The sequence below is a fragment of the Morchella sextelata genome (assembly GCF_020137385.1).
Source record: "Morchella sextelata strain SCLS chromosome Unknown scls_3, whole genome shotgun sequence".
NCBI lineage: Eukaryota > Fungi > Ascomycota > Pezizomycetes > Pezizales > Morchellaceae > Morchella > Morchella sextelata.
Genome location: NW_025408618.1, coordinates 1,359,984 through 1,377,500, shown reverse-complemented (window position 1 = coordinate 1,377,500; position 17,517 = coordinate 1,359,984). Strand labels below are relative to the sequence as shown.

At 47.9% G+C, this 17,517-nt stretch overlaps 6 protein-coding genes across 6 annotated transcripts; 1 reads left to right on the top strand and 5 right to left on the bottom strand.

Annotated features, from left to right (window-relative positions):
* Nucleotides 1-183: 183 nt before the first annotated feature.
* Nucleotides 184-1,527, bottom strand: H6S33_009190 (uncharacterized protein; the record flags this gene model as incomplete). The annotated part of the gene is made up of 1 exon (XM_044840558.1): nt 184-1,527. The coding sequence occupies one exon, from the start codon at nt 1,525-1,527 to the stop codon at nt 184-186; it is 1,344 nt and encodes a 447-aa protein (XP_044698005.1).
* A 1,394-nt stretch (nt 1,528-2,921) lies between these two features.
* Nucleotides 2,922-4,205, bottom strand: H6S33_009189 (uncharacterized protein; the record flags this gene model as incomplete). The annotated part of the gene is made up of 1 exon (XM_044840557.1): nt 2,922-4,205. One exon carries the CDS (start codon nt 4,203-4,205, stop codon nt 2,922-2,924), a length of 1,284 nt encoding a protein of 427 aa, XP_044698004.1.
* A 1,324-nt stretch (nt 4,206-5,529) lies between these two features.
* On the bottom strand, nt 5,530-6,142 carry H6S33_009188 (uncharacterized protein; the record flags this gene model as incomplete). The annotated part of the gene is made up of 2 exons (XM_044840556.1): nt 5,530-5,828; nt 5,881-6,142. 2 exons carry the CDS (start codon nt 6,140-6,142, stop codon nt 5,530-5,532), a joined length of 561 nt encoding a protein of 186 aa, XP_044698003.1.
* A 3,832-nt stretch (nt 6,143-9,974) lies between these two features.
* On the top strand, nt 9,975-12,231 carry H6S33_009187 (uncharacterized protein; the record flags this gene model as incomplete). The annotated part of the gene is made up of 9 exons (XM_044840555.1): nt 9,975-10,254; nt 10,314-10,416; nt 10,595-10,778; nt 10,837-10,981; nt 11,033-11,459; nt 11,522-11,608; nt 11,654-11,816; nt 11,883-12,047; nt 12,109-12,231. 9 exons carry the CDS (start codon nt 9,975-9,977, stop codon nt 12,229-12,231), a joined length of 1,677 nt encoding a protein of 558 aa, XP_044698002.1.
* Nucleotides 12,232-12,414: 183 nt separating this feature from the next.
* On the bottom strand, nt 12,415-12,780 carry H6S33_009186 (uncharacterized protein; the record flags this gene model as incomplete). The annotated part of the gene is made up of 1 exon (XM_044840554.1): nt 12,415-12,780. The coding sequence occupies one exon, from the start codon at nt 12,778-12,780 to the stop codon at nt 12,415-12,417; it is 366 nt and encodes a 121-aa protein (XP_044698001.1).
* A 2,112-nt stretch (nt 12,781-14,892) lies between these two features.
* On the bottom strand, nt 14,893-16,251 carry H6S33_009185 (uncharacterized protein; the record flags this gene model as incomplete). Its single annotated transcript, XM_044840552.1, has 1 exon — nt 14,893-16,251. The coding sequence occupies one exon, from the start codon at nt 16,249-16,251 to the stop codon at nt 14,893-14,895; it is 1,359 nt and encodes a 452-aa protein (XP_044698000.1).
* Nucleotides 16,252-17,517: the final 1,266 nt, after the last annotated feature.

Below are 17,517 nucleotides of genomic sequence, written 5' to 3'. Positions count from 1 at the left end.
AAATCGAGCTAGAACCTGGAAAGAAGGCCCTTAATGCTCCTCCCGCATTCTATGCTATTGTTGTAAAAAGCCTACCCCCTTTTCCACATTGTATCTACATGTACATATTACAGTGCAACTCACATTTATTTTAGATATCATATTCTACCAGGCTGATCGGACTATAATCCATAACAAGCTCAATCAATTTCTACTGACAACTCCATTGTTATCACTCGGCCCAAACACAAACTCCTTCCAGTTATCGCTGAGCTTTCTAGCACAATCAACAAGCTGCAACCCTCTAACGCCTGCTATCAGCCTTACAGCACCCTCCAATGCCTTATCCATGTCTTCGCCTGCTGTATGCAAGTCACTCTCCACCAAGACCCTGTCTTCAGGCGCCCCGCTAATTGTCTCCATGATCTTACCAACATGACCTTTGACAGGCCTGGCATTTATTGTAGTTGAGAATGAGAAGTAGACTTGTGAAGGATAACGATGCTTCGCTGACGGCGGGGTAAGATACTGTTGCAGCGTCTGCGGAGGTGCAGAGAACGAGTGAAGGCATACTCTAGGGGGAAACGGCTTTTGACTAGTAGTTCGTGGTGCTGGTTGACTCTTCTTGGGCCGGAGCCAAGCATAGTCCTCATCGCCCTCCCCCGCAAACTCATCATCTTCATCCTCGTTGTTGTCACTACTATCCTCTTCATCGTCACCAAAATCAGGAAGATATTGATGTCCATCTTGTCCCTTCCTTCTTCGGCGTTTCATCTCTTTGCGACTCTCAACAATAAGCTCATGGCCCTTCCAGAGCTCTCTGAAAGTGTCAAACAGCGCACCGTGACATTGAACTCCATGCACACTAACAGCTCTCTGCAGCTCTCCAGCCAGCTTAAGTTGTGCTACAAACACCCGCTTCTGATGCTCCATCGAAATCTTATGGGGGCTCAACCTCTTCCCGTCCTGCTCTTCATCGTCATGATTGACTTGAGCAGGTTCGTGTAACTCATCATTCGGGAATGGTATTCTAAACCCTCTGTCGAGTCCAATTTCTCCCACCAGAGCCATTGGGAATCGTTCTAGATTCCCTCGGAGCTCACTCATAACCTCAGAGAGCTTCTTGGGCTCTGGTAGGCCAGCAATAAGCTCATTGGGTGGATTAGACGTCAGTGCTCTCTGGTAGTGCGCAGCTTTGCGGTCTTCTACCGAGAGCTTCTGAAGGTCCTCACGGGAGTCATCCCATATCAGATACGAAAACCAAGGATGGTAGCCAAAGCTTGGTATCACTTTGCCCCTATTCTCCTCAGGAACTTTGGGGTCATACACTCCATATTTTGTGGAAAGTTCGGCAACGAGTGGTTGGTCTGATATACGGGTTCCCATGACTATGATCCCAGAGGCTTTCATGGCAGGTATGGCGTGGGTTGTAGCCATTGTGTCTGTGGGGTGGCAATGTGCGTCGTGGACACCGAGGGACCAGACTGAGCTCGGGAGAGGCTCATATTCGGTATGAAGGGGGGAATCGCTTTGTAAGGTGGGACACATCTTTGGGTGAAGCTTAAGGTAGACAAGTGAAGTTGATGTTTGTCGGGGGGTGATGTAACTAAACGTTCTAAAGAAGCTGGTACATAACTTCTTGGCACTGAGCCAATGAAGATCAGTGATCCTTGCTGTTGTACGACATATAAACAATATCGTGAGTGTTGTGATACCTTCAAAATACAAGTTCAAGTCACGCATTAATTGCTTTGCAATTTAATTGTGCTAAGAACCTCGAAGAAAGAATGATTATCGGGACCTGCGCAGTTGGAAACAAAGTACCTTGGAGTCTTGAGATATGAAGTTAATGTGCTTTCCAATTTCTTTGCGTATGTATAGGCTCGATCATGTCCGTCGTCGGATGTATGTAAGTAATATGGGTAAAGGGTAATGATCGAGCTACGAGGGAGGCATCAATGCGCACCTTAAAGGCATCTTGAAATCTAGATAAACTCAATCTTAGATAGCTACCGAGAAAGCTTAAATAATATGTTCTATGCACAAATGATAGTTGTAAGTTTGATAAGTAATGGTCGTTTTAGGAGAAGACAAATGTTTAAAATTCTGATAGCCGCCTCAAGATCTGGTGTCGTTGATATCGTTCCTAGATCTATAGGTACACCACGCCCGTGACCGGATAACATTAATTTAAGAGTTGATGGAATGACTACATGTAGTAAATTATTAATGCGTGCATTGACTTTAAGCACAGAACCAATCGGTTTAGAGCAAAGGCATATTTAAATCCCCAGTATTGCTAAACCCCGAGAAAGTATAATACGGACCATCATCTTAGATGCAATGATCGTTTTAGGAGAAAACATTTTGATAGCCCTTGACCATACATGGATACCCACCTATGTACATACAATATGTAGGTATGAATTTATTTGTTATTAGAGTTTGTTACTAACAAATCTACAATTTGGTAATATATCTGCATTGGTTCCCCAGCATATATCACTGTACGAACCCATTGGCGGTCTACTCGGAGATACCTCCAAATACGATGTTAACTCGGGACTGTTTTTATTCAGACTGTCGAGGCATTTACCAAGAGTGCATTAGATATCGATAAGAGACTATGTATTTTATCTCGTGACACATACATACACACGCATCATGCCAAATATATAGTAAGGCAAATTGCAAAGTAGCGAAGCGAAACTGACAGGTGCCAAGAACGAAGCGGTGATTCGCAGCTGTAAGGGCACGATGGGAGAGTAGAGTACAAGGGCACGGGAAGTCGGTTGTACTATACACTGGCATGCACAACAAAGCACTGAGGCGGAGTACACGTAAGGCTGTGGTCTAGAAGGCACATATCGCAGGAGATAGAGAAGAAGAATATGCAATCATGCATCGATTTCTGATGTGACCTTAGCTGCAGTTAATATTATCTATTGGGGCCATGGTACAGGTGTCATCTCCACCTCTGCAGAATCTCCTTCGATATATTCCTCCACAATAACGGGTGCGTACTCCCCAGACTCGTCATCTTCCTCTAGGCCCACCATTTCAAGTTCCACCATTTCTCCTTCTTCAGTTTGGACCATTCCCCTTCTCACTACGTCCTTGACATCCAGTGCCCAGTCAAACTTCTTCATGACTAGCGACTCAATTTCTTTATACTGCTCAAGGGTGTCGCTTTTTCTAACCTTGGCCTTCCCATTCCCTTGTTCTGCATCGTCGTCAATAATCTCGGCGAGGCCTTTCCCAAACCCTCGTAAAAGCTTGGCCAACCAACTATCTTCTCCTTCCCCGCCTCCCACAAATTGTGCCAGAAACACCTCATCAACATACTCCATTTGTGTCAGAAGAACTTCCATCAATTTCTCAAAAAATTCTTTCTGCTCTCCGAAAATTGCGGTTTTACATGTTAGAGTTAACCCTAACAATCTTCTCCACTGTTCCATGGCCGAGTAGCACCCCAGTGTAACAGCCATCAAGAAGGCCAGTTGTATTTCCCCCAACATCTGTTTCTCCCCGTCTCCACCGCTAATACCCAGCTTCCCAACAATATCGCCCAATGCCCAAGATCTATCTTTGGCCATGATGGTCCTGTCTCTCCCAATGGCATCTTCGGGCCAGGTGCGTTTCAGGTCTACAGGCGTCCATTCGATTTCTGCAACCACATCATCGCCCTTCAATAATTCCATCAACTTCTCCTCCTCCTTATCCCTGTCCATTTTTGAACTTGAAACGCTACTGCACTTCAACCCCGTTCCCAAACACCGTAACAACAAAGCTTCGTCTATATGTTCACTCAATGCTTCCCATTGCTCTGCATCTGGCCGGGTTGACCCTTCTTTCCCATCTTTAGCTGGCTGTCGGTATACTGTCAGGGATTCCCCATATAATTGTGCTAGGTTTGCTCTAATCCGTAGTACCTCATCGACACCCATATCTGACTCCTCGAGGAGTTTTTCTGAAGCTGCATCATATTTTGTGATGATGACAGAGTGTTGGCCAGCGTCCGCAGCTTTGAACCAGAAGCCGGATCGTAGTGACATATCACCCTGAGGAGAAAAATAAACGAAATGGAGTCCCGGTGGTATGTATTTTATTCCTTGGAAGCGGTCGGTTGAATTGAATGAGGCTAGATCGATGCCAACAAACGATTTCGGGGGTAGACCGAGGAGGAGGAGTGTCGTTTGAAGGTGATATTGGTGTTGATGAGACATTTTTGATCTAAAATTCGGAACAGGCCCTATAGAAGGACTTAGGCTTTGGGTTGGGGGACTGTAGCGATGGTAGACACTAGCAAATAGTAAACCTTGGCTTATGTATGCTCAAAACCTGAACTTGTGGTCAGATATAAGATAGTTACCCTACCGTGTCTGGGTTTTCCCGTGATGATAATATTTAGGCCTACTCTAGCTAGAGCTTCATGCCGCTGTCACTCGCAGTGCATCAGTGCATATGAGACAAGGAAACCATGATATCATAGATGCATATTGCGGCGAGACAAAACAGGTGATCCCAGGCTCAAAGCATGATGTCACTTCTGAAAACCACGATCATAATATGGATTAGATTAATCACTGGCCATCAATATCACTATGAGATGCCAGCATTCTCATAAAAGGCCAATGATCATATATCCATTTTTTTGAGAAAGCAAATAAGAACATTAAATTTTTTAGCATTCCTTTTCAACTCATTAAATGATGACTCCTCCTACATTAAAGATATACGCTATTGATGAGTAGAGCAGTCACTATTATTGTCCGGCCCAAATGAATCCCCTAGTTCCCAACCAATAAGCATTAGAGCAGGTCCCTCAAGAAATAGGTCGACCTAGCCTTCACCATCTGCCCAAAGACCGCTAAATACGATTATATATCCTTCCAACACATTGGCCTAAAGCCCCGCGCCAAATCGTGGTAACAATGAAGATACCAAAGAACGAACGGAAAAAACTGACCAAAAATAACGCCAGTCTATAACAACCCTTCCCCAACCCATGACGAAAACAAAGCCGAATAGCGAGAGTAAGAATAAAAAATACAAATCAGAAGCGAATGAGAAGGTATTAAACACCCATAAATAGCAAAGAAAAGTCAACAAGCAGGGGCGGCAAAGAAAAAAGTTAATCAGCCTCCGCATCATTATGGATTACACCCGTCTTCTCCCAACTCCATATAAGGGTATATCGCACCGTACGATATAATTATGTACGGTGGTTTAGTCATTAGATATTCTCCCCCTCAGAAAGGGTATCAATGAAACAAAAAGCCAGAAGTGAAAAAGAAAACAAGGGGAAACTTCCCAAACACCAGTCCCATGATCGCCATGAATCGTAAATTACAAAAGAAAAAAGAAGGGGTAAAAATAAGTTAAAAACATTAAACTGCCAAATCCGGTTTCGTAACAATACTGCAGCCGTTGATTGTGCAATAGGGTATCTCTTTTCGCAATTATTACTCCACGTTTCGTACTCGATACAGCGTTGAAAAAAACGACCGCATCCGGTAGCAATAAAGCCAGATATGCGGCAGTGGTCGATTATACATCCATTGTTTCAGTGTCGGATTGTCCAGCCAGGGTTTCGCTTCCAGACTCCCATACAGACTGGGTATCTTCAATTGGGCTACGAGAGCCTGAAGAAATGGATGATGAAGATCCCATAGTCCACTCGTCATCCTCGGAATGGTAGTCACCGTCAAAGTCGTTCAAGGCATAAGAGTAATTGTGGGAATAACTGTTTCCAATTTCGAGGAAATCGTAATCCCAGCGGAACTCCTTGTCAGGCTGAAGCCTTGCCAAGAACTTGGTCTTTGCGACATAAAAGGTTGCAGCGGCCACTGTCAAATTGTTAGTTTTGCTGGTGAAAGATGCAGAATAAATAAAACTTACAGAAACTTCCAGCAATCAAGTCAACAGCATAGTGGTGCTGGAGATAAAGAGTGGCCCACCAAATCCACAAGGTATAGCCGTAAAAGATCCATTTTCCACGGGGAAAAACGTGGCTCAAAAATAAAGCCTCAATAGTAGCCGATCCAGCGTGCAGGGATGGCATAGCCCCAAAAACCATGGGCGAGGCTGTGAACGTTGACGTGTATAGATCAACGCCGAAAAGCTGATCAATCCTAGCAAGACCGGCTGGAGACCCAGACATGGAGTAATTTGCTGGAGCAAGTCCATAAAGATTCTCGTACCAAGGCGGTGCACATGGAAACAAAATTTGGATCAAGACGCCAATGATGTTCATGTAACCAAAACTGCGAGAAAATACCGGCAAAGTTCCTGGAGCTGCAAAAATGAAGAGAACGATGGAGCAAATAAAAGGCGCGGCAAAGTGAATTATTCCATATGGTAGCCAGGCCAATACATCGAGGAAAGCGTTGGTGTTTTTCGACAAGATATTGCTTAGGTTTGCACCATAGATTATGTTCTCGAGGGCAGGTAAGACACGAACCCAAATGGGTGGGCGGTATTCTGCTGGGATAAATCTGCAACAATGATGTGATGTGAGCGGGAAAATTCATGCTTGGTTGGTGAGCACGGGAAAACCGGGTTCCGTTCACGTGATAATCATTAAAATGGGATGAGGCCGGTTATGACATACCTGCAGGAGTAGAACAAAACCAACCAACTTGCGATGGGTAGAAAGGGCAGAAAGAACTGTCTAGTAATGGGTAAAATTAAGGACAATATTATTAAGGTCGATATTAAGGTTTTGACGAGCGGTCCGGGGTGTTCGATAATAGATAAACAGAATATGCCAAAGATAGCGAGAATGAGGTATTGGCCGTCCCAAAAAGACCATTTGTGGGCTCTGAGTGAACGGAGGGTATCTGACGGATCCCATGACGTCTGAAGAGTCGCGAGATTGGAACCTGGAGATTGTCCACTCCTCATTCGGGACCCAAACTTCCTTCGCATACGATTAAAGCCAGGCATCGAGGGCCATCCCATTAGATTTTGCTTGGTGAATGTCGTGGAATGGGTATCAAGCATCGCCGGGAACAGTTTCGATCGTGGAGACTTCATCTTAACAGGAAACTGCGAAGGATCTATAGAGCCGAGCAGATGTCGAGTAGTTATTGGAGGCAAGCACTGGCACTGGGAATAGAATGAGTTGGTGCGAACGCTACTTGACGTCAGGAAGGTCCGGCAGGAGATTTAAAGGCGAAGAGAGGTAAGAAGACTGCTAGCGCAAACCCTCTTCGACTTCTAAGATGTTCACGAGAGGCAGTGCGGTAGACTTGACGGGGCGAAGGAAGATTGAAAGGCGAAGGAAGGTACAGAGACTAAGTACCTTTCTTCCCTTGTGCTGCCTCTGTTGTTCGACTTGCTTACACACCGCAACCGCCTACCGCTTGAAAGTTGCAACACAACAACCCCCGCGAGCCATTAGCTCATTCGCTATCCCTGGCATTTCACAATCCCCCCCCCCCCCCCCCCCCCCACACATGGATAGTGCAGATAGGTCGAGCCTTCTTATCCCTACAAAACCCCCCCAAGAGCTGTCTTTATTTCCAGATCTAACAGAAACATAGGTCAGCTCTATCGAAGTCGTCTTCACGGACCTAAACCCGTTACCTCTTAAGCACTTTGAAGCAGGACCTATGTCACTCAGGAACAGACAGAGCACTCCCCTCAGAGTGCCGTTTCCTCTCCAACTCCATCATAGATACCTGCATGCACTGCAGCCATGGCAGCTCCTCGCACATGCTCGCGTGATTTGTGGAACTCCGCATACATACTCGCATCTGGCGCGTCTGTGTTTTCCAACGGCTCCGTCATAACTGACTGTTCGCCAAAAAAATTGTGGTGGTACAAGAACTCAGGCCCACATCTAGTCTCGTCTTGCCAAGAAGAGCGAATAAGAAAAAATTCCAGAAAGATTTTTCCCACTAGCAGCGAAGACGGTTAGGCCACGCGTTTTTCTGTTGCTGCGAAGCGCCCTCCTGGTCTATTGACTGCAGGGATCTGTCCCGAAATGACACACCCCGGGTATTCATCACTCCGACTCCGCTCCGATTTCTCATCCGTTTTCTCCGTGCCGAGTTTATCAACTCTGGTATTTGTGCTTTTTTCTTCGTATTTATATAAGCTTATGCTGACAGATATTTGATTTGCATTGTCACCGCCTCTGCCCCGCACCTCAAATTGCATACCCCGCTCACATGTAATTCTGATCGAGAGCTCTTCAGGTGAGAATGGGTGCACCTATAGAAATTCTTCCAGTCGCGCATGACGCTGTGATAGTATGTACTCAACGCCGGAAGAGGGAAGGTATATGTACATATCCTATAGGAAAATCATGATCACGACCATCTATTACTGCAGTTTTCGTCCCTGTCAGGTAATAGAACCTATGTACTGGTACTTTACACACAGCGATTTGACTGTATGCACCTGGGAAACAAGGGTTTGGACATGCAAGTACCTACTGATGATAAATTCGACCAAAGAAGTTACGGATGTACCACAGTGCGAGTACAAGAAACAAATAATAACATCTTTCGCATTTGATATATGTGGATATCAAGCCTTCCCCTCGTTCTCGCTCGTTTGACGTGGTCACCACAGTCAGACGATCTATTAAACCATATATGTAGGTAATTATCCGGTACAACACTGCATTCCACCTTACGTTCAACGACTGGTGTAGGGTTGAGTCCATGATTTCCCTTAGATTATCAGCAAATGTCGATTCTTGATAGGTGCTTGATTATAAAATACTGCGGGTGATATCGTATGATCCACCGTGGGCTAACTATTTACCGCTAACCTACATCCGGCAACATTGGATAAGTCCATGTAGATCCCCGCATTCGGCGGTTACAATTCTACCCCCAAGGAGACGGGAGATCAATTTTCTGGTACCGAGAAGTTGGATCAAACGAGTAGGTACTACCCGCTATCTGATGATGTTGAAGCATTGGGGATTCTCCGCAATATGCCCTAACCGACCAACGCTGGTTTCATCTCATCTTTGTCGTACTGCTAGTACAGTTTTAGAGGTTTTTATATAAGACTTTACCAATATCCAGCACGTGTAACCGGCAGAGGACAATCAAGCAGTTTCGACTTGGCCTTGCAGAGTCCTGCATCTATGTTTTGTATGGTGTTGGTAAGTTATTGATTGGTGCTCGGCGTGCGTAACAACAGTTAAAACTGTGTTAGTACGGTAATGTAGGTACACCACACTAAAAATGGAGTAGTGCATGTAATACAGCAGAAGAACTTTTCCTCTTTCGGAGCAAATATTAACACCAAAGTCCTCAAAGCCCATTAATCATACAGACGTCAACAACTGACCGGAGAATTTGGAAATTTCCCCACGGGGTATCACAATCCTTGTATGTGATCACATCTTGGTGTTTCACTGCTACATTGAAAAAATGTTTTGCTATTCTTCAGATCAAGCATACATGTACTTATCGGAAAGTAAATATTAAACACTACTCATTTATATTATATAAATTCGTGTTCTTATACACGACTGCGGGAGTTAGCTGTTACCCGATAACATGTCGTGAATTTAAGCTTTATGCACCGATATCGGGAGGCGCCACCAGATGTGAAGTAGTTGATACGTAGCCGACTGTAGCAAGATATAGGTAGCACACCGCCCCTGAACAGATCATCGAGATAGGCACCGAGAAGGTCTCCTGTTTACGAGAGGAAATATTAGATAAAGACTACGATGGATCTTGCTGGGCTACCGGACTTCTCTGTCTAACTAGGCAGGAAGATACGCACACTTTCTCGGCGCGGGTATGATATTCGGTCAGCAGTCCGAGGAAGCCCTGCAAGTGATAAGAATTTTCCTTTTTGGAGACATTTTTACGTAGTCCTTTTACTGTTACAGCTGAAGAATTATAACCGAACTACCGAAGCTCAAAGTATATGTATTCTTCCCATTTAAATTGAGCTTTCTGGCCTTTACCCATAATCTCATTTACGACTCCACTTTCAACCACAACCACAATCTCACGATGTCTTCAAATAACAAGAATGAAGAGGTCGCAAGAGATGAAGCAGTCGGTTATGTCATTGATCCGGTTAGAGCCCAGGAAAAGGCAGCAGATGATGGCGACGCCGCGGCACCACAGTTACAACGAGCACTGGATGCTCGTCACTTGCAAATGTTAGCAATCGCTTCCAGCATTGGTACAGGATTGTTTATTGGATCTGGACAAGCCTTGAGAACCGGCGGGCCTTTGGCTCTGGTCGTTTCATTCTCATGGCTCGGTGCAGTGTTGACAACTATGATGCGTATGTCACCTTGGAATACCTCGAGCCTGATAGCTCTTTCAAGTAGCTAATAGATACAGAATGTCTCTGCGAGATGGCAACATTGTATCCAACGTCTGGAAGTTTTGTTACATATGCTTCCAGATATATTGATCCTGCTTGGGGATTCACGATAGGAATAATGTAAGTAACTTTAGCTTTGTCTCGAATTTCCCCTCAGCTTGCTGCACTCTTTCTCCGAGACTTGTCTCAAAATCAGCTCTATAACGAACATTGAAGAATCTCCGTCCCTTCAGGCTTGGAACGAGCCAATCATGTGGACTCCTCGGCATTGAGTATCCAACGCTAACAGTCGATTTAGGTATTGGGCATGCTGGATCGGCGCTTTCGGTACAGAAGCAACCGCGGCTAGAATCCTCGTTGGTTACTGGCTTCCGCCAGATTGGAGTTCTAGCCCCGGAAATGCAGCCATCTTGATTACTGTATTTAACATTATTATGGTGTGCATTCACATATGTCCTGTGAGGGTATTTGGTGAAATAGAGGTATGAATGAGGCATATTAACTGATTGAAATTATGTAATAACTTATGAACTTTACTAGTTTTGGGTATCTTCTTTGAAGGTTATTTCTATCGTAATGTTCCTAATTGTCATATGGGTTATCATGGGAGGCGGAGGCCCAGAAGGGCAGAGACATGACGGAGAATACTGGGTAGATCCCGGTGCTCTTCTCAATGGCTTCAAAGGTATGTGCTCATTCCGTCGAAATAGTACTGAAGCATTCTGACACTTTGTAGGTTTATCGAGTGTTTTTGTCACAGCAGCATTCTCATGTGGCGGTACTGAAGTCGCTGGTATTGCTGGGGGCGAGACACGGCAGCCTCGTATTGCGATGCCTCGGGCTGTTCGCACCTTGATGTTTCGTATCGTCTTTTTTTACGTGGTAACCATCTTGTTTCTCACCTTTGTGGTGTCCGCAAGTGATCCAAGACTCTTGGGTGGAAGTGGAGGAAGTTCGGTGGACTCTTCGCCATTTGTGATTGCCATCAGTAATGCAGGTATCAAGGTCCTGCCTGATATTCTCAATGTAATAGTCCTCTTGTGTGTCTGTAGCGTTGGGAGTGTCAGTATTTATACTGCCTCTCGCGTATTATGCAACATGTCACAAATTGGGTTATTGGGTAAATATTGGGGATTCGAGAAGGTTGATAGACATGGGAGACCGTAAGTAATCCTCCTGAAAGCGGGAACCGATATATACTGATATTTCTTAAAAAAAAAAAAAGTATGCGGGCTATCTTGGTGACAGCGGTCATCGCTGTTGGACTCTCGTATTTGAACTGCACATCTTCTGCTACAAACGCCTTTGAATGGTATACCAGCATCTTCTTTATAAGAATCTTTAACTAACTAGATAGGTTCACCTCCCTGTCTGGTATTGCTTTCCTCACCTGTTGGCCAACTATAATTTTCGCAAACTGGCGCTGGCGTGCGGGTATCAAGGCACAGAACATCAACATCTTTGGGCGAAAATATGTTTATGAGGCTTTGTGGCGCCCAGTATATCCACTTTTTGGATTCGTAAGTGTTTTTGCCTCGTTCAAGTGATTACTCCGGAGTACCTTTGACTTACCAAACCGTTTACAGATTTCCCTGATTTTCATGCTGGGTTGTCATATTTATGTTTCTGCCTCACCAATCACAGCCACGCCATCTGCCGAGAATTTCTTCAGGAGTTGCATCGGTATTCCATTGATTATTGTTTTGTACTTTGGCTACAAAACTACCTATGGTACACGTATCGTGCGATCTGTAAGTATATCACTTCTTGGTTTACGTAGTTATTTCTCCTTTATTAATGAGCAAATGATAGCATGTAATGAATCTGTGGGAAGACAAGATTTCGGAGGATGACTTTATAGATCAGGAGCATAGGTTGGATGAGTATTATAGGCAGACTAGATGGAAGCGTTTCCTCTCGTATGTGCGCTTATAGCTATGTCAAGTATGGGCCGCGTGTACTTTAAGTGCGTATGCACACATGTTTGTCCTGGAGACAATGATAATGATACTGCATGTATTGAATGATTGCTATAAAAAAAAGAATGCGAGCATTAAAATACCGAACCTTCTGGTTCAGGTTTAATTACACCTTTGTCCCATTCCCCAAGATACCATCCTAGCTCCCAAAACAATCCTCCTGCATCTTTGGTGTTCTCAGCAAAGTCCCATAATCCACCCTCATCGTCCCCACCGGCGCCCTTGCCCGTCTCCGCCGTCCCACATCGCGACTCATAACCTTCGCCTTCAACGAGGCCACCGCCGCTGCAAGCTCCTTCTCGGTGGTCGTGCTGCAATTAATGAACCTCGGATCCCGCAGATCGAAGCCCGCCGAATCCTCAGACACCAAGTAGGTAGAACGCTGGAACAAGAGCGCCTTAACACCCCGCCGCACCATCACCACCACAAGGCCTGAGTACCCCACGGCCAGGCGAACGCCGAGGATTGCGGAGGAGACAAGGGTCGTGAGGAGCGAGGCGAGCATCATGGGTAGTAGGAGGAAGAAGGAGAAAATCGTTACTAGTATCATGTTTGCAGGGTAGTTTTTCCGAGTAGCTGGGGGAGAGCTTCTTGTTACTCACAATCGCGGTGGGGGTTATGTTATGAGTGCCGAAGGGGGTATTTATCTATCAGTTACTGGGGACGGGAGGGGAGGAACCAGGCTGTAATATATTATTGATAACGAAACCTGGAATTCTGGGGTTTTTCTGGATCTTCCTGGGATCCGGGTTGAGAGTGATCAGAGTGAGTGAGCCAGGGTGTCGGGGATTTTATATTTTAGGGAACCATCCCTCACCCCCCTAGTTAGAGGGAACGATCCTGGTTTGTTGGCGCCGCCCGAGGTGAGACATTTTTTACCCCGGTCCGGTTGGGTTGGGCTGGGGAGAGTAACTACGGTGCAGGTCAGTAGGGTGCTTGTATGTGGCGGGGCAGGGCTACTATTTCGTGGGCTAGGGCTTTTGCATCGGGTGTCACTCGGGTGGGGGTGCGTGGGGGGGGGAAGCAGGGGTTGCTTGAAGGTACCGTACGATAGATAGATAGATGGATAGGCACTACAGCCCTGGCGGGCAGGTATCGCGACGATGTGCGGTGTTAGGTGCGGTGTTTATATTGCGGTGCTTTCCTCTCATGATTCTGCTTTCCTCTGGTGGATTCTCTCCCTCAATCACTTAGGTCGGGATACGGGTACTTTCCCACGCGCCCAGCATGACGCCCCCTCCGCATAGTATACCGGTGGTATTCACGCCTCTCATCCTGAGTGTGGTAGATTCTCATGAGACGGCTTGAGCATCACGATAAGTGTACTGTTGTATAGGACTCTAAGGCAGGGTGGTGCACGTGAGTGAAAGATTCGGCGCGGAGAGATTGTGCCATTTGCTGTATTTATACACGGGCCCGGCCCGTGTGTACATGTCTCCATCTAGATCTCCGTGCCAGATCATGTGGCTATGAATGGCGTATCGTCCTTGTCAGCCACTCTTACAGAGACAGCCGGCAAGTACATGCAGTTACTTCTCTACCATAGTATTAAACCCATGCATGCCCGTGCTAGTGCCTCTGAGACGTAGCTAGAATGCGCGCTGGAAATGAATGGTAAAAACGTCTTCCTTGCTAGACACCATCACGAGATCCATGAGCAAAGACCTCCCTCCCCCCCCCCCTCTACTCTCTTTTCTACAATCCCCACAATCCCCATAAAAGCGCCCCAGACCCTCACGTGCACCCAACCCCCCCAGACCCTCAAACACTCAAACCCACACCAACAGAGGCCACCGGGCACCGTGTGAGACTATATGTCTTTCCCTCCCGTCCCTCTACGCCGCAGACCAGGCGGGCCTTGGCGTTACTGACCCGGCCGGGCCGATATTAGTAGCTATGGTTTTATCCGCCGCCGTGCATATCCGGCGTGTTGGGGTTGACATGTGATCGCCGAGCTAGAAGGTGGGGTAGAGTGATACTTTGTGACGCATAATATGTTAAGCCCGAGGAGGGGAACGAAGGGTATGTAGGTCTGTAGATGAAGAGCTGCGTTCTATGATTTCCTCATGTAAACAAACTATGAACAATTGATGCCGGTCTACTACTCATTCACTACATATCTCCTCACGACAAGCTCGTCTGGTGCTCAGCTCACTACCTAGCACACACACACTACTAAAGGTATAAAACACTTATAATTATGTCATGAACTATCACTCGACTCCTCTTCTCCCCGCGACCCAAGTCCATTCATTCCATCAGTGATAGTTGATATCACGACCCCCACAATACCGCTTTCTACAAAAACGTCAACTGCGTCTAAATATATTCATCCTTCTTCCCTCGCCAGCCCGCCCCCAAGATATATCTTTAAAAGAGTAGAAAGAAAGAGTAGAAAAAAATAATCAATGCTTCAAAAAAAAAAAAGACAATAACAAGAAGGAACCATGAAAAAAAAACAAGAATGTAAAAAAGGCGCCTACTAAACTAAAAATTTCCCCACACACAGCCCACATCTTTGCTGCCAATCAGTGTGACTTTTTAAAAGAAAAATATAAAAAGGATTAAAAGAGAAAGAGAAAAAAAAGGCAAGGCGCGGGAAGTGAAAAGAGCCCTTTCATCCATCAGCGCTCCTCCCAGCAATTGCCGTCTTTCGCCCCCGCCCTTTCCCCTTGCTGCCAGTCTTCCGCTTCCCGGTCCCAGCGCTGGACGAGCTCCTATCTACAACCGTCGAGCTATCGCTCCGCCCCTCCGTCCCCACAGTGGTCGTCGATCCCGAATCCGACACATCCCCGCTCTTCCCACCGGGCACCAACCCCGGCGCCATATTTGGCCTCCTCTTCGCCACAAAGCTGCCTCCCCGTCGCTTCGTCGGCGTCCCCTCCGGCTCCGGTGTTCCGGCGCGCGAAGACACACTCGGGGATCTTCTCTCCGATGCCACAGATGCGCGTCGCACCCGCACAGCCGGAGAGCTTGTAGTGGCCGGTGTATCCTCCTTTTTGGCTGCTCCTAGGCGTAGACCCAGCGGGGGCCAGTGCCACCACCGCTTGACGGCCTTGCGCCGCTTGTAGCGCGATTTGTTCTCCTTGTCCCAGAACTCGGTGCGGTAGTTCTCCCACTCCTCGCGGAACGTCGCGCTGAAGCGCTTTGGCAGGATGACGAGCTTGATGTGGAGCCCGCCCGTGAGGTACTCTTCGATCTCGTCGGCGGGGTCGTCCTCCATTGCCTCCTCGGGGTGCGGGGAGAGCTGTGACGACGTGCGGCCCATCGCGCTGGATGCAATGGACGGGGCGTGGCGGTGTGCGTGCTCGGTGGCCTGCATGGCGGCAGCGGCCTTTCGCGGGGTATTTGAGCTTAGCCGGCGGGGCTTTGCGGTGTTTGCAGAGAGGCGTCGGGAGGCGGTGGAGGAGGGGGGGCGCCGCGGAGGGGGCGGCGTGGGGAAGGTGTACCAATTCCACCACCAGACGATCCATTGGGTTGTGGAGAAGGGCACCTTGACGAGCTTGACGTTGAAGCCACGGAGGCCGCGGTTTGCGGTGGAGACGAAGCGGCGCGGCTCAACAATCGTCTTTTCGTAGAGGCCTGTGGCATAGTAGAGGGCGGCGGTGACGCAGCCGCCGAGAAGACCGAGCCATTCGAGGTGGTAGATGTAGTAGTAGGGCGAGCCGCCGAGGTCGAAGATGCGGTGGAGGAAGTACGCGTTCCAGGCCAGGAGGAGGACGACGAAGAAGGTGAACTTGCGGCGACGAGCGAGGTGGTGGAGGTATTGGCTGCGCAGGGAGGCCTCGAGGATGAGGAGGTTGAGATATACCTGGTTGGGTGAGTTGGGGGCGTAGTCGAGGGGGTTCCCGGGAGGTGCTGGGGGGGGTTTAGGAACCACGGATGGGGGCGAGAGAGAGGAGCGTGTTGGGAGAGATCCTTTGACGGCGAGATCAATGCTTTCCGAGGTCTCAGAGCCGGGAGATGATAACGTCATGGTGTGGGGGAGAAGAGAAAGGAGATGGGGGGGAGGGGTGGAAGGAGAGAGGGGGGGGGGGGGGGGGGTCAGGCAGGCACACCAAGAGCGAGAGATTAAGATAGAGAGAGAGAGAGAGAGAGAGAGAGAGAGGTCCTGCACGCACTCTCACTCACACACTCACACGCTCTCACCCACAGTCTCACTCGCTCTCACACTCGCTCACTCGGGGGAGAGGAGGGGGGAGGGTGGGGGGTTATTGTCGAATGTAATGCTGCGTGGGTGACACCACGGGGGCCCGGAATCGGAAGTTGTGTTTGGGTGGAGAGACAGATAGGCAGAGGAAGCAGCAGTGTCTAGAGACGACGACGACGACGACGACGATGATGATGATGCTAGCAGTGCTGCACTTGCTTAGAAGATGGAATGCCTCGATGGCCACGATGGGCCATGCAAAGACAGCAGCAGCAGCAGCACGGGTGTAGGATGAACCGGCGTCACTCAACGGTGCAGCAGCACAGCACTAGAAACAAGCAGAGTGAGTGGGTTCTGGCACAGGCAAACGGGTGTTTGTGTGTAGCAGTAACAGCAGCAGTACTGGACGTAGATGTGGACGTATGTAATATGTGGATTATGAGGTTATGGAGACAAGTGAGTAGGTACATGTGGAAAGTAGATACATGTGAAAAGCCCCAACCACGGACCGAACATGATCGGAATCCGTGATAGATGCATGTGGATTACTGTGGTGGGTGCAGTGGGTGCAGCGGTGCAGTGGTGCTTGTGTGCTTGCGGGTGCTGCTGCTGCTGGTTGTGGTCGAATGAACGCATAAAGAGTGGTCGTCGCCCTCGCTCTCACTCTCTTCTTCTGTCGTCCTGCTCTCCCTCGGCCAGTCGCAGCAGCAGCCAACATTATCTTGAATATTACCTGTTCCACTATTGAATCTTGGTACGAATGGTACACAGGACGAGAGCCTGATGTTGGTGTAACATCAGCCGATGGGAGACCGGGGATATGTTGGTTGTCTGTGTGTATCGCATTCTGGTGGATGGCCATGATGGAAGATTGAAACATGAGGGCGGGAGATGAGAGGTGAGCACGAGAGCTAGGAGCTGAGAGGTGAGGGAGCGAGAGTTAGATTGAGAGCTCCAGACCCGGGACGCTTGGAATTAGCAGTAGATAGCTGCCTTCCACTGCTGCTGCTGCTGCTGCTGCTGCTGCTGCTGCTGCTGCTGCTGCTGCTGCTGCTGCTGCTGCTGCTGCTGCTGCTGCTGCTGCTGCTGTGC